This window comes from Anabrus simplex, chromosome 1 (assembly GCF_040414725.1).
Source record: "Anabrus simplex isolate iqAnaSimp1 chromosome 1, ASM4041472v1, whole genome shotgun sequence".
NCBI lineage: Eukaryota > Metazoa > Arthropoda > Insecta > Orthoptera > Tettigoniidae > Anabrus > Anabrus simplex.
This window is the reverse complement of record NC_090265.1, coordinates 746,804,495-746,830,144: the sequence shown is the minus strand read 5'-3', so window position 1 is coordinate 746,830,144 and position 25,650 is coordinate 746,804,495. Positions and strand designations below refer to the sequence as shown.

The window sequence follows — 25,650 nt, the reverse complement described above, 5'->3', positions numbered from 1 at the left end:
CTATTATTGACAGGATTAAATCTGCAGAACATGAAGCCTTACGTCCTTGAGAATGGTGTCTTGTGTTGTCCTGTTCGCTTCGCAGAGACCCCAAAATTGTCGCCCCAACTAACCTAGTTCCGGCTCCCTTCAATTATTTTCATGAATCCCCAGTGGGGGGTCATCTTGGCGTTTTCAAAACTAGAGAGAAAATTCGTAAATACTTCATTTGGAAATCCATGGATGGTGAAATCCGTACCCTTGTTAAATCTTGTGAAACTTGCAACATCAGTAAACCCACTCCTAATACTCGCCTAGGTCTGTTGTCTTCCGAGCAAGCTTCTCGTCCAATGGATTGTTCATAGACTACATTGGGCCTTTCCCGAGATCACGGACCGGCCATCATTTCATACTTGTGTGTGTTGACGCCTTTTCGCACTTTACGTGGCTGTTCCCAACTCGTATGGCTAATCCCAACACCACCATCTCGTGCTTGAAACAGATCTTTGCATCATTTGGACCCTGTCAATTCTTGGTGAGTGATAATGCAAGAGTTTTTACCTATGTCCAGTTCTGGAATTTCTGTTTTGATCTATCCATTGCTCATGTAACCACTACACCGTATTACCAGAGGCCAAATTATGCTGAAAGAGTGAATCGTAATCTTCGATCTGCTCTCATCGCTTATCACTCCGCTGACCATTCTAAGTGGGATTCATCACTATATTGGTTGTCGTTGGCCTTTAACACTGCCGTCCATGAATGTCACAAGCAAACTCTTGCTTCGTTAATGTGGGCCTTTACTCCAAATTCTCCACTGTCAAATATGGGGTCAATTAATGATCTTCTGCCTGAAAATGCCAGCCCAGAAAAGATCCGAGCTAATTGGCACCGTGCGCGAAAAAACTTGAAAATTTATCACGCTTAAGTTCAGCGTAATTACAACCACGGGCGAAGGCCGCACGATCTGTTTGTGGGTGACCAGGTGTTTATTAAAATGCATCCCGTCAGTAGTGCTGCGGACCATGTTATCAGTAATCTGGCCCCCAGATTTCGAGGTCCCTGCACCATCTTAAAGTTCCTTACCCCGGTGCCATTATTGGTGAGTGATCCCGAAAGGAAAAGGATAGTGCTTGCCCCAGGGCTAGGTGTCCTAATGTCCCCAGTGTGGGAGGGGTTCTCTACATGAAATGCATTGAGCCACCAGGTCGGTGATTCTATGCTAATCAGTAAATTAAAGAAAGAACACAAACTATCCTTTGAAAGCAGTGTTGTCGCCAAGATCTTCTAGTCTGGCAGGGTAGCTTTCCCCTGTCTGCTGTGTGTTGGTTTATGTTGCAGTGACTGCAGTGACTGACTTCGTCCGATGGCAAGTTGCCAAGTTGAGAGGCACACTGTATGACTTGGGTGCTACCATCCGGCACCGCTATCCAGTGGCCAAGTGTTCTGATGGAGGCAGTCTACCTAGACTGCACCTCACCCCTCTGCCCATTACCAGTTGGTTCAAGATACGGCTGAGCTGCGCTGCAACTTACCTAGTGACCTGGTTTGGACTGAACTTGAATGGAGGCTATTGGCAAACGGCTGTGCCGGCACCCACATCATCCGCAATAACCTGTGGTCAAGTTGCGCAATTTCGATCCTATGATTAATGTGAAAACTGATGCAAGATCTTATGCCAAAACTTTGCTAAGAAGGACGCCATCTTACAAGAAAGCGAACGGGCTCTGGATTACTGACGTTTGGTGGAAGGAATGAGTGTATATCCTTTTCTGTGGACAGTGTTAAAATGGTTGAAGCAATTTTGGAATGTTGGAAATGGATATTTGAACTGTAGTATGCTTATCACATTTCGACATTTATGTTGTGTTTATATGTAACCCTTAAAATACTGCAAGTTACTGAATGTTCTTTTGCTGTAGTGACAGTTTATTTTATTTTATTGGAAGTTCAACTTGAAGAAAATCATGTTTGTCAGTAAGGTGACTGTCAAACTTTCCGAGAACTATATGTGCACTATATACATGAAAATAGTTTGTGAATGCCATTAAGTTATGTTTTACAAATCAGTGCTATGGTGTGCAAGTTGCCGGGTGTGATCACCCCTCCCCCACCCAGTAATCTTGTGGTAATTGTCGAGCATAGCTCGGTTTTCGGGGGGGAGGAAGGATGAGACCTGTGGAGAATATCCTTTCCAGAACATTTAATGTATGGTGTAAAATATTATTGTAGAATATTTTATTTGTATTCCCTTTATCTACCTAACCTGTATTGTGTAAAATGTTATTGTAGAATATTTTATTCATATTCCCTTTATCTATCTAAGTAACTACTAAATTGCAAATTATTACGGTTAAGTGATATCTTGTAACGTTCCGGAAGTGTTGTGGTGCAGACTTTTGGAACAGGGTGTGTTGGCCCCTGTCGATTCTAGTAGCATGTCTTTACTAATTCTGGAAGATGGAAGGTTCGCGATTAGGTTTGCCAATGTTCTGAAATTTTGTGAAAACATCGTGACTTGATACAGAGTTTTGATTGGTGGATCTGGGTGGCGATAGGAAAGCTCTTGTGCTCTGATTGGTCACTCGGTAATCACACCGGTGCCAACCTTGCCTTTTTGAGAGAGTGAGGAGAGATTTCATGGTCTTTCCATTTCTCGTCAGTCCAGCGATCAGATGCACGGCGGCGAATCCTCCCTCCCGGGATGGGCTACCTTGGGGTAAGCACTGTTGGTCTCAGTTCCACCTTAATTTATATTTAGTGTTGCCTGTATTTTCACATAGAAGTTTACCCTACTCTTCCAGACTCACCACTCAATTACTCAGATGCCTTAGTTTTTCACCTGGACCTGCCTGTTTGCTTTTGAGGCATTCCCCTTTCCTCTGTTTTGCAGAACATGTAATTTGTAGATTATTTCCCTTGGGGTTTACCTCTAGTGAGTCCGTCTCACTTGATGCACGCTAGTTTTTCCTCTGCTCCGCATCAGAAGAATTTTTGTTGTGGGAACAAGTTGAACTGGCCCCTGCACCAAGTTTTCCCCCTATTTCCATTATGTGGCATGATTGTCAGAAAGTGCAATAACTTTCTTTTAATATTGTGGTTAAGCCTGTGGTTCCTCTTAGCCTCAAAATTGTATTGTACAAGTTGCATTATGTTAAGATATATTTAGTTAACCTCTTGGCAAACTACATCTAATTTGTATTTTGAAAATAGTGTAAGTGGATTGTTAGGATAGATGGATTTTGTTTGAATTTCTTTGTAATGTTTATTTTGGAAATAATATCTTGACTCAAGGGATCACTGTATCCCAATGGTGCTGGTAGGTTTCCCAGGCCCGCTCCACATTCCCTTATTATAGTCCTCACGCTGCCCAACCTGATGTTTATTTGTTTGTATTGGCACAGTTCACCTGATGTTTTATTGTGTGTTAAGGTTTTAAAGTGCTGTGTAATTTATTTATTTTCCCTTTTCTTAACCGTGTATCGTGTTACCACTGGAAACCGGTTACACTCTTTGAAGTTTTGCAATTCTGTCGCTGTTAACCCTGCTGGTTGAATTATTTCACATAGATACTTAAATTTGTCTACATCAGCGATATTTCCATGTTTGGTGATTAACGGTTCACTGTTGAAGCCTAATCTAGCCCCTTCCATATACTTAGTCTTTTCATAAGAAATTTGGAGTACTGTTTTTGCTACAATTTCACGAAGTTTTTTTACAGACTGAGTTGCTTCATGTCTGTTGTTGGATAGGATATCAATGTCATCAGCAAATGCTAGGCAATTACGGTAAATTTTGTTTTGGAGACATCTGCCAATATTTATAACTTTACTTTAATTTTGCCATATTCTAATCACTTTTTCCAGAATTAAAACAGTAAGAGAGGTAATCCATCTCCTTGTCTGACCCCTGTTTTGCTTTCAAATTGTTCAGAAATTTCTCCTAAAACTTCTACTTTCAACGTTGTGTCAGTCAATGTTTGCTTGATCAGTTTCCTTGTTTTCTTGTCAGCTTGCAATTCCTTTAGCACGTTAAACACTGTCTGTCAGTCTATGGAGCCTTTCTGAAATCAATAAATGTGACAATTGTTTGTCTCATTTTTTGAATTTGAAGAATGGTTTTAAGGTTGATTATTTGCACTACATACGATCTCTCTTTTTAATATTCACCAATTAAGCAGAACTTTAGGGAGGATTTTATAGAGGATCGACAGTAGAGAAATTCCTGTGTAGTTGTCCATAACTGATTTGTCCCATTTTTTAATGAAGTAGGTGAATATTATGCACACTTCCATTCTTTGGGGATTTTCTCAGTATGGCAGATGTCCTGTAATATTTCGTGGAGGATCAGGGCCAATTTGTTGCCACCTAATTTCAATATTTCTGCATTTATTCCATCTTCGCCTTGTGCTTTGTTGTCTTTTTAGTTCCGAATTATTAATTTAACCTCTTCCAATGCGGGGTGGGGGATGGTGCTGAGTCAGGATTTGGTGCGAGTATCGTAAAAGGAAGTTGGTCATTGGAACTTTCAAACCCCGCAACTTCTGGAATGATCTTTTTTTCAATTTTAAGGAATTCTTACCAACTAATTTCTGATTTGTGAGAGTTTGATTGTTGCCATGTCTTGAGTCTTCGATCAACTTCTTTGTCACAGGTGTCTTTTCACCATCTATGTTTTCTTCTCCTTTTGCGATGCCTGGTTTGAAGTTTGAATGTTTGAAGTCATTCCAATTTGCTGGTATATGTGACGGTAAATTTCCAAGAAAGATATCTGAATTTAGTTTAGGGATTTCAGGATCGATCCTTGCTGTTCTGACAGTTTATATTTTCTCATTGTTTGGTTGAAACCTATTTTTACTAGTGATAAGTGATGGTCTGAATCTATAATTTCTTTCTTGATTTTAACATTCATTATTTCTTTCTGATTCTGCCTGGTGACTGCTACATGATCAATTTGAAATTGACCTTACTGATGATTGGGGGATGTCCACATTTTCTTCTTGCTGGGTAGTGCCAGAAAGTGTGTTGACATTGTTTTTAAATCAAATGTTTGGTAAAAATCGGTTAATCTTTCACCATTTTGGTTTGTCCTATTATGTGCTGGATACATTCCCACTGTTCCTCCTAAATTTCTTTTCTCTACCAACTTGTGCATTAAAGTCTCCGATCAGCACTTTGACGCGGTGTCCCAGAATTTTTTTTGTTACTTCCTCTAGTAGTTCCCAGAATTCATTTACTTTTTGTGGGTCTTTTCAGTTATAGTTCTTCGTGGGTGCATGTGCATTGATTAATGTATATGCCTCATTTCCCATTAAATCGAGAAAAGTGAAATTCATTCATAAGGAGACGTGAAATTTAGTACGGGATAAGCAATATTTTTTCTGAATACGAATGCTGTGCAAAATTGTGGAGGTTTATTGGATGTGGATATTGCTGGCAGTGATTTGTAGAATCTACAATTTCCTGATTCAAAGTCATCTTGATCTCTAAATCGAGTTTCTTTTAATGCTAGAATTTGAGTGTCAAGTTTGTCCGTTACATCTGTTAATTGCTTCAGTTTTCCAATTTTGAGTAATGTTCTGATATTAAAGTTCCTATGAAGTGCTTAAAGATGGTCTTGACATTGTGGCTTCTGAGAATATCGCCAATCTTATCTGTGACAGAATCTACATATGCAAGAAGGCCAGACTCAAAGGATGATAATTATATGACAATGTCTTTTGGCTTAGGGTGCAGCACTTCGTCAACCTGTTTCTTTGAGTATCTATCCATTACTCAGGAATGTTCTAATTATGAACTCAAGTTGATTGTTTAACCCTTGCTCGGGTGATAAGAGTGTTAAGCATAGCATGATTTTGGCAAGGATGGTGATGAGAGGACCCACTTACCATGAAGCCTGAACATGGAGGATGTTTGCCGTTCTTGGATGTTTTGGTTTCTAGGAATCAGATGGAACTTTAGGTCATTAGATTTCCCGTAAACCCACCCATTAAAAAAAATATATATATATATATTTGTTCATTACATCTACCTCTAGAGATCTTTAGCCACTACTTGCACCATATGATATGAACCTGTGTGTAATTGGAATTGCAGAAGTGTAGAGTGTTGAATGTGAGGAAAGGAATGTTAAGGACAACACAAACACCCAGTCCACAAGCCAGGGATATTAATCATTTACAATTAAAAAACCCTGACCCGGCCGGGAATCAAACCCTGGGCTGCTGGGTGGCAGGCGGACGCATTGCCCCCCACACCGTGGGGCCGGACAAACCCACCCACACTAATACATATCTTCATGGGTCCTCTTATGCACTTCTATTGTGTACCTCCAAAATCTTTCCTGACCTCATAGGCTTGCAAAGATAAGTAATTTACTTTACCGATCTCATCTTTTGTGTGTGTGTTTGACATACAAGCAACATAGCATCTGACGAGTCATTCTGAATTGAGTTGATATGCCCTTAAACACAGTCACATTTTCTAAATCAATTCTGGCAGTACAACCAATAGGCTCCATAAAAATGCCTGGATTATTTGAGTATTCTGATTTATCATGATCCCTTACAGCAATTCGTGTCCACTTGTTCGCTGTGTCTACAAACAGAATTAGAGCTGTTGCCTGTCATATGACTGCCCATGTTTCTTAATTTCCTCATGTAAGTGTTTTAAATCCTTAACACTGGGCCTTATCTGCCACATACCTTCTCCCCCAAACACAGATCCATTCACATTTTTTGTACAAAGATTTGTTGAATATTTTGGCATAAGATCTTTTATCGATAAATACCTGCTTAATGCACAGCTGTGGTTTTTGGGACCTTATTGTTTCGCCACGACCCTGTCTTTTAAACTTAAACATTTACATAATACTGTGTAAGTACTTATTCAATGTGAATACCACTTTGTGAGGAATAACTACTAAATACAATGATTAAATTGTTGGATTTATAAATATTACACATCACACTCGCACTTGCCACTACAACAGGAAGTTTGCAGCCTTCGAACACTCCAGAGTGAAAAGACATCACCATTAAGAATCCCCTACAGTGCCACCAGCGGGCTTGCGATCGAGGCTCCTGCAATGTCTGCGGTCCAAGTGCCCAGCGGCAAAGTAGTGCACCTGCACTGGGACTCACAGCTGTTTTTATGCCGCGACAATGTAAATACCTTAATTTTGATTGTTTTCTAATTTTAATTTCTACCTAAAAAGCAAGGAGGCTCATATCTTATAAGAGAGGAGAGGGGGAAGGAGGGGTGGGGGCACGTGACCCTGTGCCCTTGCAGAGCGGTGTAGGTAGCTGCATCATCTCAAGAAATATTTCTTGAATGTTTAATTTGCTAGTGCCTGTGGTAGCGTTAGACGAGAGAACAGTTGATAGGAGAGGGTACAATAATGAGGAAGAACAAGAACAGCAGTAAATAATTACCTGTGTGGGAGAAGGAGAGGAAGCCTCGGGACTTTGCACGGCAGATACCTGCAGGGAGAAAGGAAAAAGGTAGGTATTTCCAACAGGTTTGGCTTTGAAACATGGACCTCATGCCAGATTTTTGGAGATATCCAGGAAGTAAGTTCATACCGTAATAATGTGTATTCTCTGAAACGAGTTAAAACAATCCAGCCATGTTTATTTACCACTGGAAACATCATCACGCCATATTCTGGTCACATTCAGAACTTACTTTCTGTCATCAGTATCCAACAGTAGAAACTGGTTTACAAGTAGTTCGAGTAGAACAATTTGAACTCCTTGTAATTAAGATTGGGGTTTTCAATTATCTAGAGTTAAAACGAAAAATTACAAAAATTTTACTTGTATGATTTTCATACCTCTCACACTAGAATGGACCTTGATACTTTTTGACTGGAACATTTCTTTAAACAATACTTAATTCAGAAAACTGTATGCAAATAATGCTTTTAAATAGCACATTGCTGCTGTATACAGTGCAGTACAGGGATGTTGGGAGCAGTACAAACACGCACTCCCTGAGTAGCCAAGGAAAGTCACCTCCTCACAACTCATTACATGTAAACCAGTTTCAACTTGCTTGCCACTTACTTCTCGTATCTGTATCCGATTGGCGATGGACAGGATCCTCTTGATGGTCCTGAGATGCTGTTCCCAGAGCACCGTGCTCCCCAGAGGACGACCCCAGCATGCGCAGTCTACCATCACCTGGAGCTGATGGAGCAGCTTGTTGAGCATGTGGATGTTCTGCTGGCTGGCCGACACTGCCACAGTCAGAACATCAAAAACTGTTTAGATATTCACAGTTTTCACTTAGATGGGCTCTCTTGTCAGACTTCCTATTAAAACAATACTAATGTTGTGTTGATGACCTAACAGAATCAACTGTGGGCTATGAATACACAACCTACATTCTATTGTTTTTGTTCTCGGGCCAACATTATTTTCCTTACAAGCTCGTTGAACGTTTTTCAACCTCACGCTTCTACTCTGCCTTCCGCCGACATCTTAAATAAGTTGTTTCTTAGGATTATCCCCCAATTCCACAACTTTCTTTTCAAGAAACAAGTATCTCCTTAATTTTGGCTCATTTTATACCACAATTGTGCATCTCTGGGAAGGGTTTTCAATCAATCAATCAATCAATCATTCAATCAATCAATCAATCAATCAATCAATCAATCAATCAATCAATCAATCAATCAATCATACTGATCTGCATTTAGGGCAGTCGCCCATATGGCAGATTCCCTATCTGTTGTTTTCCTAGCCTTTTCTTAAATGACTGCAAAGAAATTGGAAATTTATTGAACATCTCCCTTGGTAAGTTATTCCAATCCCTAACTCCCCTTCCTATAAACGAATATTTGCCCCAATATGTCCTCTTGAATTCCAATTTTATCTTCATATTGTGATCTTTCCTACCTTTAAAGACACCACTGAAACTTATTCATCTACAGATGTCATTCCACACCATCTCTCCACTGACAGCTTGGAACATACCACTTAGTTGAGCAGCTCGTCTCCTTTCTCCCAAGTCTTCCCAGCCCAAACTTAGCAACATTTGTAACGCTACTCTTTTGTCGGAAATCACCCAGAACAAATCGAGCTGCTTTTCTCATGAAGACTGAGCCAATCTCTCTAGGTTCTTCCTTATTATAGCAGTGATCAATCCTCCTTTTTCTCATTGGAAAGGTCTTTAAATTTTGGCCAGAGTCCACAACGTAGAGGTAGGCAGTGTCTCAGGAGATGTATTTGTATGAATGATGGCAGCTATGGATCATGTTGTTTCAACTGCGCAGTTTGTGAGACCACAACGACTGTAGTGATCCTCACTTTTCCACCTCAGTGAACCAGGCTACTTCAATCTTCTTGTCCAGAGTAGGCAAAGATCTGACTGGACAGCCTGTATCGGGTGTCTGTTCTCTTTTCCACAAATGAATAATACTTCTCATGATTGTGCCTGTTTTCTCTACTCACCATTTTCTTTGATGGGGCACAAGACTTTCCGCACAATCTTACTTTCTTTGGCTTCTACCAAAAAAGGAGACTGCCTCTACGGAAGTTTGTTGATCCCTTCGAACTACACCACTAGCTCGCTTGATGTTTTGAGTTGATTCATTTGTTTTGCAGCTGTGCCAATGCTGGGCAGTCGACTATCTTACAGCCTGGTCTCAGTACATTCTTTATGCCCCTCACTGATAACCAGGAAATGGATGTAGGCCTATATGTACTATGAAATACATATATGTACAGATATATTTAATTATGGACTCAACATTACAAAAAACAATTGTTTCTATGTAATATTAAAGTTCAATAAGTACTCCTAATGTTGCATTTCTCATTTTAATATGAAGTTCGAAGAACACATTCTCTGTTATCAAAAGAATTGATTACAAAATGAGTCGCTAACGTGGGAGAATCACATCACAATGCTGTATGATAGAATAACTCCTGCTACTGGTGTTCTCAGCCGATTAAAATACAAAGTTTCTCATGGACTGTTGAAGAGTATTTATCATGCACTAATTGAAAGCCACCTGAATTACATTATTTATATCTGGGCATGCTGCAGTAAAGAATAAAGAAAGATCAGTCTCTTACAGAAAACACTGAAAATACTCTTCAACTTACCCACCTTAACACCAACCATATGGGTCTATCAATATTGTAATGTGCTGTCACTAGATGGCCTTCGTAAAGAAAGCTTCAGCTAATATGTTGTATAAATTGAAAAGTGGAAAAGCTCATTCCAACACACTTTGCAACTTGAATTCTGATATAGGCCTACATTCATATAGTACAAGAGGATCTACTAAACTTCGCTGTAAATCATCAAAGTCTACTAAGTATGGCACTAATTCTTTATGGTATTACTCTGTAAAGTTTCTCAATAGTTTTCCTGAGCACATTAGAAACCACTAAATTATCAATCCTTAAAACCAAGCATGTTAATTTTCTAAAAGTAAAAATGTCAAGCTTATAGAGTACTGATTTAGTATACTATATCACTGCTGTTCATATTTGGTTTCTATCACTATGATACCCATGTACAGTGTAGGCCTGTTACTTTGTCCTAGAAGCTGATGTTCTCAAATCTCATCTCTGTTGCCAAATGTAATTGTACTGCACCATTATGAGCCTTGGCTCAGGTGCCTCTTTTGAAAGAAAGAAAGAAAGAAAGAAAGAAAGAAAGAAAGAAAGAAAGAAAGAAAGAAAGAAAGACATTAAAAAAATGTTCTTTTAAGTGTTGTGAAGTGAAGCATCATCAACTGCTTGAGGACAGACATCAGAAGAGGTAATGAGGACATGTTTGAACTTCACACAGCATTGCAGCTACCGGTACCTTTCCTTTTTCTTCATATCTTTGAAAGTACAGGGTCTATCTTCATTTTTTGATATATTTGCAAATTTACCTCTACCAAGATCCAGTAGTTCCACGGTATTATTCACAATTTTTAAACTTTCATGAAGTGAGAGACTTTTGAGTGCTTTAGTGATGCCCAATGTGTTGCACCTTCAACATTTGAATTCACAGCATGGCACGCTACCCAGTAACAACTGACTTAGCTGGCAATGCAATTACTGGGTACATTTCGTTCAAAAGATGAACTCTTCTGTGGGCATTGAGAAAAACGTTTTTCACTGAGGAAACTAACAAATCTAAAATCTACTTTCGGGTAATTGCCTTTTAGCACTTCTGCCACACAATGAAAGGCATATGCTACATGAGTTAAATCTTAAGATATACAACAAATATGCTTATCAAGCTCTTATATAAGGTGCCATAGCTTCACTGAAGAGTTTTGTTATGGCACTTTTCTAGAACATTGCAGTGTAATAGAATATGCTTACAGTAATCTTCACTCAACAAACCAATGATTACATTGCCTTCTTTGTCTGTGATCTCATTAATGGAAACTCAAATTAGACAGTCTTTAATTTCTTGTCTTAACTTCCAAGCAGTTTCATCATATACGGCTGAACAATAGGTTTTTCTGAACGCTGACTCATCTGGCTAGTTCGTTCAGTATTTCTCGAAGAATTCCCTGAAGCACTTCCCTTCACTTTGAAGACAGGGATGTTGGACGTTACACTCAAAGTTGTTGGTTGTGTCAGAAACAATTGTCTCTGCTTGAAATGTTGTTGTTTGTTAGCCTGATGTTTACTGGTTGAAATATGTTGTGGTTGATGTAGATGTCACTGTACACCGACACAAATTACAAAATAATATCTTGCTGTCAGTTGACAAACCACCATTTTTATATTCTGTTTTGTAACTTTTTAATTTTAAACTGACTGTGCTACTTTAGGCATATTGAAAGTCTTCAATGGACATCACTGTACTGGTAGATATCTTGCTGCTAATTCAAATTGTCAATGACTGGTAAATGAACTCGATGGAGGTATGAAATAATTGGGACACGGTTGTTGAATGGGATTATGGGACAGACACAGTCTCTTAATTTAACATATTTTAGCTGAAATATGGACTATATTGATTTCAATGTCTAGGAATATGGAAAATATGTGCTAACCTCCAAAATATGGAGAAATACCAAAACAAACGGCATTGTTCAACTCCACACATCATGATTCATAAAGTTAATACAAAATATAACTAATTTTAGTTTCCTAAATGGATATATACATTCCCTGCTGATAATATTCTCAAGTACACAGAGTCCATCTCCCTGCCTAAGTCCAGACCTGAATTCAAATGTGTCTGAAATGTTTCCTCTAAAGTTCACTTTGGATGTGGTACTGTATACATCAGAGTTATAAAATTCGTTGGTTGATATTGCAATATTTAATGGCAGTTTTCATTCACTTATATGAGTTTACACTTCATAGACAGCACTTAAAGAGCACACCAGGGAAGGGAGGAGGGGGTGTCACTTCATACTGAGCATCACAAGCAGTTCCAAGATGGGTCCCTCTATCTCCTCCAACTAGTGAAAACTAAAATTCCTTTTTGCACGGTTAATTTAGCAGACAGTGGTTGGCATTACACATGCAGTTGCGCATGGTATGGCAAATTCATAACACAACACCATTATCGTTGCGCACAAAGGAAACTTGGTCATACGGCAAGTGATAGTGCTTGTTAGAGGAAAATTTATTGAGGTTCTTTTGCACTGAATGAGATTTTTGATCCAGTATGCCGCATCATAAATGGTGTGTTGCGCCAGGATGTCAGGAATACACTTACTGGTTAAAAAGTACAGCGCTTTTTAGGATTCCAAGGGACTCTGCTATTATAGGTGAGTTTTATTTAAGATACAATTTAGGAAGAATTTCAAAGTCGATTACAATATTCAGGGGTCAAGTTATTTCGTACATCGAATTGAAAATAATTCTGATAAATTACCTGAAGACAATATGTAGGCTACTAACTTGAAGTCTATTTTTCTTAGGTGCCGCACATGGGTCCAAAATTGTGGAAATAGGGAATTATTGCAGCTCCCTGTGGAGAAGCTTTATGACATGAGATATCTCTGTGGAAAACAGAAGAGAACATTGTCATCTTCAACTTTCTTCCGAATGTAGGGATAAATCATTCAATGAAGTGGTTTCATCGACTCCAGGACCCTCCGACATGCAGAAAAGGCTGCACGGTATGTATGATTCAGCAGTGTAATTACATCTGGATTCTTTGTTTTTGTACTGAAGTTCATTTGATGTGATGTTATCTTCATAGGACATCTATCTGCCTCACATCTTACTGGATTTGCTGTCCTCAATACCAGTTTCACACAGGGAGAAGATTCCCAGCTATCTCCCACTGAGTGTAAGTTTCAATGTACATCAGAAGGAGCCGGAACTATGGTCATTTCATTGTTATCTGTACTGTAATTTCCTGTATTAACTTCAAGAGACAACATTTCATTAAGGGTGTGAGCATTTAATGTAGTCTTGTCTAAAAATGTTGGAATGACTAGTGGGTTATAGACATCTGTGTTACTGCTCTGGATGTTTTGTTTTAACTGGATTATCTTTCTCATTCCTGAATGTATTTTTGATTCCAATGAACTGTTAGAGAGGCAGCAATAGACTTTTCTCTGAAGTAAATCCACTCAGTTCTTTGCATTAACATCAAACATTGAATTCAGCATCCAGTGGTCCATTGTGTCACAAGAGGAAAATTGAATCATGGGTTTCAAATACTTAATGGGAAATTGTTGTATAACTTATATACCTGTAGGGAAAAAATATAATAATACCAATATAAATGGTCCGTTATTGGACATTATAAATTTTCCAGCTAGCTCATTCTTGGTTGCCAGCGTTTCGCCCTCATGTGCTAGGGTGGGCTCATCAGTTGGTACCTAGCACACCTACCAATACGCTGGCTAGTGCATACCGTGGAGGCCACTGCATAGGCTAACTGGAGCCACCGGCAGTGCCAATGCACTAAGAGACTTTGTCTCATCACTAAAAATTGATGCCTGCTTGGCCATCAGATGATATAGATGTTGATTCCCATAGGGAATCTGAAATATTTGTCCTGAATGAGCAAATTTATAATACCAATATAAATGGTCCGTTATTGGACATTATAAATTTTTGGTTGCCAGCGTTTCGCCCTCATGTGCTAGGGTGGGCTCATCAGTTGGTACCTAGCACACCTACCAATACGCTAGCTAGTGCATACCGTGGAGGCCACTGCGTAGGCTAACTGGAGCCACCGGCAGTGCCAATGCACTAAGAGACTTTGTCTCATCACTAAAAATTGATGCCTGCTTGGCCATCAGATGATATAGATGTTGATTCCCATAGGGAATCTGAAATATTTTCCTGAATGAGCAAATTTGTAATACCAATATAAATGGTCCGTTATTGGACATTATAAATTTTCCAGCTAGCTCATTCTTGGTTGCCAGCGTGGTGGCTCCAGTTAGCCTACGCAGTGGCCTCCACGGTATGCACTAGCCAGCGTATTGGTAGGTGTGCTAGGTACCAACTGATGAGCCCACCCTAGCACACGAGGGCGAAACGCTGGCAACCAAGAATGAGCTAGCTGGAAAATTTATAATGTCCAATAACGGACCATTTATATTGGTATTATAAATTTGCTCATTCAGGACAAATATTTCAGATTCCCTATGGGAATCAACATCTAATCATCTGATGGCCAAGCAGGCATCAATTTTTAGTGATGAGACAAAGTCTCTTAGTGCATTGGCACTGCCGGTGGCTCCAGTTAGCCTACGCAGTGGCCTCCACGGTATGCACTAGCTAGCGTATTGGTAGGTGTGCTAGGTACCAACTGATGAGCCCACCCTAGCACAAGAGGGCGAAACGCTGGCAACCAAAAATTTATAAAGTCCAATAACGGACCATTTATATTGGTATTATAAATTTGCTCATTCAGGACAAATATTTCAGATTCCCTATGGGAATCAACATCTATATCATCTGATGACCAAGCAGGCATCAATTTTTAGTGATGAGACAAAGTCTCTTAGAGCATTGGCACTGCCGGTGGCTCCAGTTAGCCTACGCAGTGGCCTCCACGGTATGCACTAGCCAGCGTATTGGTAGGTGTGCTAGGTACCAACTGATGAGCCCACCCTAGCACACGAGGGCGAAACGCTGGCAACCAAGAATGAGCTAGCTGGAAAATTTATAATGTCCAATAACGGACCATTTATATTGGTATTATAAATTTGCTCATTCAGGACAAATATTTCAGATTCCCTATGGGAATCAACATCTATATCATCTGATGGCCAAGCAGGCATCAATTTTTAGTGATGAGACAAAGTCTCTTAGTGCATTGGCACTGCCGGTGGCTCCAGTTAGCCTACGCAGTGGCCTCCACGGTATGCACTAGCCAGCGTATTGGTAGGTGTGCTAGGTACCAACTGACGAGCCCACCCTAGCACACGAGGGCGAAACGCTGGCAACCAAGAATGAGGTAGCTGGAAAATTTATAATGTCCAATAACGGACCATTTATATTGGTATTATAAATTTGCTCATTCAGGACAAATATTTCAGATTCCCTATGGGAATCAACATCTATATCATCTGATGGCCAAGCAGGCATCAATTTTTAGTGATGAGACAAAGTCTCTTAGTGCATTGGCACTGCCAGTGGCTCCAGTTAGCCTACGCAGTGGCCTCCACGGTATGCACTAGCCAGCGTATTGGTAGGTGTGCTAGGTACCAACTGATGAGCCCACCCTAGCACACGAGGGCGAAACGCTGGCAACCAAGAATGAGCTAGCTGGAAAATTTATAATGTCCAATAACGGACCATTTATATTGGTATTATAAATTTGCTCATTCAGGACAAATATTTCAGATTCCCTATGAGAATCAACATCTATATCATCAAAAAATATAATATCGCTGCTGGGCTCCGGCGCTGGCCTTCTGAGCCCAACTTGGCAGGTTCTATCCCTGCTCAGTCTGGTGGTATTTGAAGCTGCTCAAATATGTCAGCCTTGTGTCACTGGCATGTAAAAGAACTCCTGTGGGACAAAATTCTGACACCTCAATGACTCCGAAAACCAAAATGTATTTAGTGGGACTTTAAAGATATCATCAGCCAATTCTGTCATTACATGATGTGGCCTCTTTAAGTCGTGAACTGAGGTAAGTCTTTAGCAGAACTCTCCAGGTAGAATGGTCTCGAGCAGTTCTCTGCCAGCTAACACCAACTATTCTCTTGATGTCTTTGTCCCATCTGTCTGGTGGTCTTCCTCTGATCTGATGTTATCTGCTCTCTTCTTATATTTCCTTGTAAAACCCAGCATTGACGTTTACATGCCCCTCTGTGCTGTCCTAAGTTTCCCTTTCGTACATTCGTTCAGTGTCCAGGTCTAACAGCCATAAGTCAGCACGGGTAGAATGCACTGATCATAAACTATTTTTTTCAGATTTACTGGCATATTTGATCTGAAGACAGTTGTGTTTCTTCTATACGCCTGCCATCCTAGCTTAATGCGTCGAAAAATTTCTGGTCTTATATCACCTTTCATATTCATCAGCTGGCGTTGTTGATGTTCACAATTCCTGCTGTGACCCATTTGTTGGACATGGCTTTTGTTTTGGAAAGGTTCATCTTCAAGCCGAGTGACTCACATTCCATGGCAAGATCAGTAACTAATGTCTGGAGTTTGTCATTGTCATTTGCCAGTAATGAAATGTCATTAGCAAATCTCAAGTTGTTAAACCTTCTGCCATTGATCCTTATACCCTTTCCTTTCCAATTTAACTTCGACATTGCCATCTCCAAAAAAAGCTGAGAAAAGCTTTGGAGAGATTGGATCACCTTGTTTAATACCTGTTCCGATAGGGAATTCTGAAGTTGCTTCACTGACATTAACAAAGGCTGAAGAGGTCTTGTAGATGTTATTGAGAACTCTGATATAAGCCACTTCAATTCCGTGCTCATCTAAGGCTTGTAAGATAGCTGAATGGCTGATTGTATCAACTGCCTTTTCAAAATCAACAAAGGCTATGCACAGAGGCATCTGGTATTCATTTGCTCTGCTAATCACTTCATGCAGAGCCAGAATGTGGTCCATTGTATTAAGCTGCTGCAGAATCCTGCTTGTTCAACTGGCTGGGCTGAGTCAAGGGTAGAGCTGATTCTGTGAACAAGATCTTCATAAAAAATTTGTACAAAACAGAGAGCAAGCTTATAGGGCGATAGTTTTGGATACTGTGAATACTTCCTTTTTTTATGCACTCTTTGCTTTATACCATGATGCTGGGTATGAAGCATTGTGTAAACAAGAAATGAAGATTTTAGCCAAGTGCTTTACTGTTTCATCACCTGTAAGCTTCAGAATATCAACAGAAAGATCATCATCACCAGCAACAGTTCCTTTCTTCATGTTACCTATAGCATATCTGACTTCCGAAGGAAGTATATCTGGAACTTTAGTTACGCTTTTTAGGTCATGTGCTATCGAAATTTCCATTGTTTTACTATACAGACTGCTATAAAAGTCTCTAATAAAAAGGGGACGTAAAAACAATAGCATTATTATAATATCCCTCTATCTCTTCAAATGTGTGGTACCGGGTAACTAGTATAGCAAGTTTTTCATACATGAATTAGGCTATTTGCAACATTATGAATGTTTCCCTTTCATTTGCATTAGTTTAAAGACCTGTTCGTGAACAGGTTCTCAATTTAAAGGATAGTGTACAGGTCTAGGTATTAAAAGTCAAGAGACAGTCTTGTAATTTGTAAGAGAACATCTTTATGACTCCCGCAAGTTTGTATCATAGTAATCATGGCTGACGATAGGCGAATGGACGCTGCCATTGGTTGAAGGCTAGTCCACTGAAATGTCGTTCCCATAATTCAATACAGACAGAAGTTATGACCAACTTACGCGATGAAAAGACCTAAGAGTGAGGCAATGTCAAAGAATAACCATATGAAACAAATAAGAGTAAGAATATCTGGCTATCAGGGGCGAATGCTGGTCATGAAAGTCAGGCTTGCTCTTCCATTTGTGAACGTTGATGGGGTGGGACATGCAGAGTTCTGAATGAATAAAATTTATAAACCCAATAATCACTAAATCACATGAACATGCATTCAAACTGGTTACGTCACACCTTCAAAATGGCCAAAAGAATAACAATCAGACACATTTTATAATTATAAACAAATCATGACAAGCCAATGATTATATAATTTAAACAAGTAAACGTCAAACTATGTACACAGAAAAATTGCAACTATTTATTAGATCTTCCTACTTGAAAACAAACTCTACTCTGCGGCTTCTCTTTATAAAACCATCAATAACTTCATCATAGAAAGAGGACTGTAATCTAATTTTTGTAAGCAATCCTTTTCCAATCAACAACATAGCTAATGATGATAGCTTCTCCTGACCTTGAGTCGATCTGCAATATGTATTAATGCGTCTCAGTGTTGAAAAAGAACGTTCTGCAGAGGATGTGGTAGCAGGAATTGTTGCTACAAGTTTGATTAGCTTGAAAATTTCTGGCATACCCATGTATAATTTATTAGTATGCATAAACTGCATTAAGTCTGAAACACTTTTCTCTTTAAAATCAGAAGATGAATACATCACACTTAATTCGAATTTTAAGCGAACAATGTCGAAAAATGACCCATAGGTCTTTTCTAGGGCAGTAACATCACTGTCTGGAAACCTATTTCTGTGCTTCTCAAACAAATCCCAATCCAACAGCGAGAAGAACACAAATTTCTTTATGCATTTAAAACGCTCTCCTATTTGGACAAGTACATTGTCAATAATTTCATTGAATAGACGTTTGTATTTTGATTTTTCTGTTTCATCACTAATTCTTCGATTTTTGGAGCACGGCTGTCCTCCATAAACATCAATTTCAGTATCAACATGTCCATACAAACCAGCAAAATCTTCATCTCTCATAGACTTGATATTTAAAAAGAGCTCCTCGACCTTCTTGCCACAGTACTGAATATCCAGACTTTTTGTTTGTAAAATATTGAACACAGTATCGGAGAATAGAAAAAATCTTGGAGAACACTGCCAGCAGAAATCTAGTGTTGAACTTAAGTAAGAAGAACAAAAATCCTTGTGATTTCAATGTAGTGTCTTCATCCCAGTCGTCTGAAGTATCCTGTGCATGTTGAAAGGATTTCACCAGCGTATCATAATATTCCTTCACAGAACAAAAATCCTTGTGATTTCAATGTAGTGTCTTCATCCCAGTCGTCTGAAGTATCCTGTGCATGTTGAAAGGATTTCACCAGCGTATCATAATATTCCTTCACAGTATTAATAAGACGTGAAGTAAAATTCCATGTCGTTGGTGCTACTGTTGGCAACTTCTTCTAAACAAAATCTCGAAGAGCAGCAATATGTATTAATGCGTCTCAGTGTTGAAAAAGAACGTTCTGCAGAGGATGTGGTATCAGACTTTGAAAAAAAAAAAAGCAATTCCTGACATTGTTTGGAAGAAAATTGTTCATTATTTGATTTTTGAAGTAGACTGCTGTAGTGTTATATTCAATAGGTGGCTATAACAATGCACAAATGTCGCATATGGATACTGGTCTTGAAGTATTTCCTTAAGCCCATTCATATGACCGGCTAAGACAGCAGCACCGTCATGTGTTTGAGCCACAATCTTTTCCTCACAACTGAACTCTTTTAAAATAGCACGAACATGATTTAAGAGGACTCCAGCAGTGCGATATTTACTAACGTCAGCAAAACCAAGAAACTTCCCTTGAATTTCACCACTTTCATCTACAAAATGGAGTAAAGTAGAGAGTTGTGACTTATTAATAATATCGGACGTTTCGTCCAACATTATTGCCATAAAAGTTGCTTGTTTAAGCTCCTCCTTTATTCTTCTCACAATTACTGAACTTATTTCTACTATTAAATCATTTTGGATTGCAGACGACGTCCCTTTAAAATGGTGGAGTCTTTCAGATGAGCTGCCAGAAGAGGATCATACTCACTTATAATTTGTAGAAGTTCGATGTAATGCCCTCTGTTTACGGAAGTTGCAGACTCGTCATGCCCAGGAAATGGTAGTTCCTGTTTTGCTAAAAAAAAAAAAAAAAAACAACACTGCATCGATCAGTCGTTTAAATATGTCACGATTTTTCTTTACCTTTTCATTATGAAGTTGGTCACTGATGCGTTTCTGTTCATCCAGCTGGTGGTCGATCCTTGTACGCCCAAAGCTATTTAACTGCAAGAAACACTTCACATGGTTTTCAGGTTTCTCATGTCTTGTAATGGACAGTGTCAAGGTGTTAAAATTGTCAAAGCCACTTTTACACCATACACCGTTATCAGCAGAAACTAGTAAACACGGCTAGCAAAACAGTCTATTCAGTTTCTTGGACCCTGTCGACCAGTGCGTATTATTATATTGAGATACAGAGAACGAACGTACATATTCTCTATTTTTCTCCCTGTGCTGTGTCTTTAAATCTGGCAGCGCCGGACAGGGCCTGCCATTCTTAATAATGTCTGTTTTCTCTTGGATATTCCTCCGAGAAAATGGATTTGATAACAAGCCGTCAATAATGCACGGTTCGGAACCCATTGCAGCACGTTAAATCATTCAGAATAGATGATCAGGAACTTACAGTACACTACTCACTGACACAACACACTAGATCTGTAGCTCTCAGATCAGAGCTTCCAATTACACATTACAAACGCAGCTTGCAACCGGCCTTGGAGAGAAGAAACCTGCGCGCGCATACATTTCTCGCTATGTCGACAGCCTCCGCTGAAGCTCCTAAGACATGAGCAAGCCTCGCTGGACTCGCCAAGATATATGCAACATGCGATTTGTATAATGCAGATCTATTACAGATACGGTACATATTGTAATTTATTTTATTCGCATGCTTTAGAAAAATATTGCGCTTGCGCAGCAAGCATAGCATGCTCGGAGAAATCGCCCCTGCTGGCTATGTTGAACTATGGTAGTGACATTTCATAGGGCAAATCTTCAGGCGATGCAGAGTCCATTCGTGCCAACGCCAGCCACGATTATTAACGATTATATAACAACGTGATTGAAGAAAAAAAAAGAAATAGAGGCCTAATTATTAGTAGTACGTAGCGTTCCCGACACCGGAAGAAAAAAATCACAACGAAATGTAACGTGAATGATAAACAATGTATAACAGAGAAGAAGAATGTATGTAAATGGAACCAACCTTAATGTAGTGGAGGTTAGGCGACGACACGAAAAAAACAACACGATTGAACTTCTCATTCACTAATAATTTGACGTGATGGACACACCATTCACATACTCTGCTATTTGAAATCAAATTGTGACGTACATAGAATTGAAGTAAATCCTTGAAGTTGTTCTTGTAATTCGCTGAAAAACTTGTTACATTAATAACACATCCATCGTACGATGCCATGTCAATATAATTAGATATGTTTTCTGTATCAACAATGGCCAGATGCACTGGATGCGCTATGTACGAAAAAAGAAGTAGTAGGCTTTGCTTCTATCAATCCTATCATTTCGTGACCAGTAAGCGACATAGAATGCCGTGGTGTATTAATGTGAAGAGAAACGTCATTGTGGTCCAGGGCTAAGTCGTGCGAGTCGTCTGCGAGAAAAATGAACATAGTCCAGGGCTAACCTAACCTAGCCGCGAGTCGTCTGCGAGAAAAATAAATAACCTAACCTAACCTGCGATAAAATTAAACATAGTCCTAACCTAACCTAACCTATGTGAAAACAAATGTAATTGTGGTCCAGGGCTCAACAAATGTAATTGTGGTCCAGGGCTCAGTACTAGTTCCTAAGTACAGTGGTTGGCAGCATCGGCGAGTCGTGCAAGTCGTCTGCGAGAAAAATAAACATAGGACAGTCATACCGCGCGTAGATATTGCCGATGCAAGCGGTAACCAGTGTACTAATGTTGCGTGACATAGACTGAAGTTCTAATCCTAATGTAATTTACCATGCGCCATTCTTCATAGCTCAAGCACACAGTACCATTTCCATTGGCTGAGATACAACAGGATATGACATCATTCCATTCAGTCAAGTCAAATACATTCTATTACCAACCCATGCACAATATAAACAAACTAAATGCAATCTGTAATGAAACAATGTACAATACAGAACAGTAGCGAAGGATACAGCACACTCACAGCCTTGAAAAAGTTGTACACACTCGTGTTAGCGGGGAAGAATGTCTTGAAGAGGATTCTGCCAAGTACCCTGCAAATTGTGCTTTCTTCCTGCCAAATCTTGTAATGGAATACATGCCATGCTTTAAAATGCCATTGTTAACTTTTGCCACTGTCCAACATAGAATGTGCTGCTAAAACCCTATGGAATGATAGAGGCCTGACAGCTGCTCTGCGGCTGGGGGCTTATGCCTCCACACCCAGTTTGCTACATCACAGACCAATGGTTTTGTAGCTAACAGTAACCTAACTATGACCTTTCAATGACGTGTAATCGTATGTCAAGGAGTCATTGAAAGTCATAAGTTAAACAGATGCATGTGGACAGCATGGAAGTAATGTAAATTGTCGACGTACGGCTAATTTATGTGTTCATAATATATGAAAGCCGATACAACTCGCAAATCTATGGTAGATCTTGTGGATAGACATCGGAAGATCAAGCTCAGAACCCCGTGGTATACAGCAGACCGAATAAAGAACAGTTCAGTTACAAGCAGATATCAATAAATAATTACATCAACAGCTGAGAGGAAGAAAGGTCAGACATTATATTTAGTCCGGAAGACGTCAAAGGAGGCCATGGAATAACTTGGAATCATACACGGTTGACCATCTTGTAGGCGTACGGTGTGACCACTGATCTCTATACATGGATGGCTGGTAGCTTGGGTAGCAGTAAGCCGATTAGAAGATGATTGGCGCAGTAAGATGGCAGCGAGCGCACGGTGCAATAGACCACGAGGAGCGCGCTTCTTTTGTTTATGCTTAGTTCAGTGACGCCAGGCTTCTTGATTATAGTTCCACGTGTGTTCTGTGCTGTGTTATTGCAAAGTAAATAGTAGCGTATTTTACGAATTTAGGTTCGTTGCCTTGTAGTATGCTTGTGAATTACAAGATTCAATTTAAATATGTATGTGTGTATTTGAAATATGAATGAAGAAACATACGGGGTATTAACATACCGCAGTGTTCAGCTTATGGTTGTACAAACAGAACCGATCAGCAGAAGGAGAAATCATTTCATCGGGGAGTTTTATTCTGTACATAAGAATCTTCCTAGGGTAGTGTTTTGAGTTTTAGGCTTATTTTATCTTATTTCGCCTATTCTGGGAGCAAAATGGCAATTAATTTTTGTAGGTTTCCTTTCTCGAGACCCGAACATCTAAGATCATCGATTAGGATTATCAGGCGGGAGAACTGGGAGCCTTCTAAAACAGCTGTTCTCTGCTCGGATCACTTATGTTAGAGGAAGATTGTTTTGATAGAAATGGACAAACCGTACGCCTTAGAAGTGATGTACAGCCAGCTGTTTTCAATTTTACTGAACATTAACTGCAAGTAAAGATTTACTTATATTTTTATTTATTTGTCATAATTAAACTGACGGGTTTGATGAAATAATTGACGTGACCGTATAACAATCTTAGAAAATGAAGTCTGGAGGAATTCTAGACCTTATTTACATCAGTAATAATTATGGGTTTCAGACACTGGAGTGGTGGGAGAAGGGAAAGTGTGGTGGGTGTTTTAGGCTATCCCATTATACTATTCGTGGTATTTGGGACTATTTAAACTGGTGTTACATATTTCTGATGATGACTATCAATATTGCTTTGCTAGCTGAATTTAATTAAAGAGGTCTGTAATAGTAAATTAAGCTGTAGGTAATGTGATATATTGACAAGTTTTTAATACTTGCTGGTTTTATAAATGTGTACATTTGCTTCAATTATATATTTTTAAATTTGATAAACTGCTCGTTATTTCATGGAAACAGAAATTCATTATCAAGCACCGATTACGATATGTCGAATCTAGGCCTGTATGGTGAGCTACGTTTATAGGTACATCATTTTAAGAATGTTCGGCTTCATGGCTAAATGGTTAGCGTGCTGGCCTTTGGCCACAGGGGTCCCGGGTTCGATTCCCGGCAGGTTCGGGAATTTTAACCTTAGTTGGTTAATTTCCCTGGCACCGGGACTGGGTGTATGTGTCGTCTTCATCATCATTTCATCCTCATCACGACGTGCAGGTCACCTACGGGTGTCAAATCAAATGACCTGCATCTGGCGAGCCGAACTTGTCCTCGGACACTCCTGGCACTAAAAGCCATACGCCATTTCATTTATTTTTTCATTTTAAGAATGCATAATTTCGTGGCATACATGTATACAATTTACAGCAATATTTCCAGAAACTGATTTTCGCTCGTATTGTGTTATCGATCGCTAATTGCATGTAATCAGTACTTAAGTTAATATTTGTCGGCCGTTATTATACACTCATGTTTATTGCTATCCCGGAGATTTACTGACCTCGGAATGACGTGTCTGTGATCCCAATGTCCTGATGCTTTGAGTGAACATGTCTCTATATTTTTAATTATTCCAATGCGCCATTAATTGAGATTTAAAATTGACTATATTATCATTGCTTCCCCATAAGGAGAGCTCTAGGATGGGTACGCCAACATGGCGAACCGCGCGTTCAACTTGGCGTACTTTCTCCTGCAGCGGAGAGCTGCCATCAGCGATCCATGTATAGAGATCAGTGGGCGTGACGTATCACATGTTCAGAAGAATAAACAATCGTAGCGTGTGTTCCTTTGTGAATAAGAAGGAGTGATTGCGGTGACGAGTTCCTCAAATGTCAAAATCATATGTAATGAAGTTAATATAGTGGCTCTGTGGTTCATGGAAAGCAATCTTATTATTATTGTAAAAATAATGAAGATAGAATTTTGTTTTCTGACAATACTTGCATGAAGAAACCAGTTAGGAAGCAAATAGTGAGCATAGCTCTGGTACATGCATAAAAACTGAGAGAATTTGCTAAGATCGAAGGGCTAAATAGCATTAAATAAGCTTAATAAGCGTCATATAGCATTGATTTATGTAGGCGAGTATCAACTCATGAAAGTGGGATTATAAATCTGTGTGAACTCTTTTTAATTGTTTCTTGTACAAGTTTCAGGATTGAAGCCAGTAATGCTATCCATAGTTATGAATCAAGAAATAAATAAGGAGGAAATGTGTGCTTAAACTGGCAGGGTCCTTGATGGATGCGAGCTCTGCTGAAATAGACGAGATGGCATGAACGAATGACCTGACCACCGCTACCCACATGATGGAATGAAGACTGGATCTTCTAATGATGAGTAAACGTACATTTGTCCTTTTTGCTTTACTTGTAGTTGCTTGGTAGATGCAGATATTAATATCACACAGGTGATGTAAAGGGAATAACTTGAATAACCTAACGTGTTAATGGTTTTAATTTAATGTTGTAATGTCCGACCGCGCATATGTTAGAATTTCGCTCGCCGTCTGTAAATAGTGGGGTTAGGCGCGATCTTTCCTGCGTTGTTCCTGTATCAATGGAATAATTGTGAAGCGAATGTGTGATCTTGAGTGTTACAGGTAAGTTTTTCAGTATATCCGTGTGTGAAATATAATCGATGTGATGATCCTTTAATGTAAGTAATTCCGCGGAGTGTTGTGATGTGTTC

The 25,650-nt window shown here is 39.4% G+C and overlaps 1 protein-coding gene across 5 annotated transcripts in view; it reads right to left on the bottom strand.

Annotated features, from left to right (window-relative positions):
• Nucleotides 1-25,650, bottom strand: part of LOC136857483 (F-box only protein 25) — a 653,389-nt gene that overhangs the window by 122,460 nt on the left and 505,279 nt on the right. For all 5 annotated transcript variants that reach the window (XM_067136159.2, XM_068225201.1, XM_068225203.1 and 2 more), the window contains one exon: nucleotides 8,045-8,217. In XM_067136159.2, coding sequence (XP_066992260.1) covers nucleotides 8,045-8,217 — 173 coding nt within the window. The remainder of the gene's footprint in view (nucleotides 1-8,044; nucleotides 8,218-25,650) is intronic.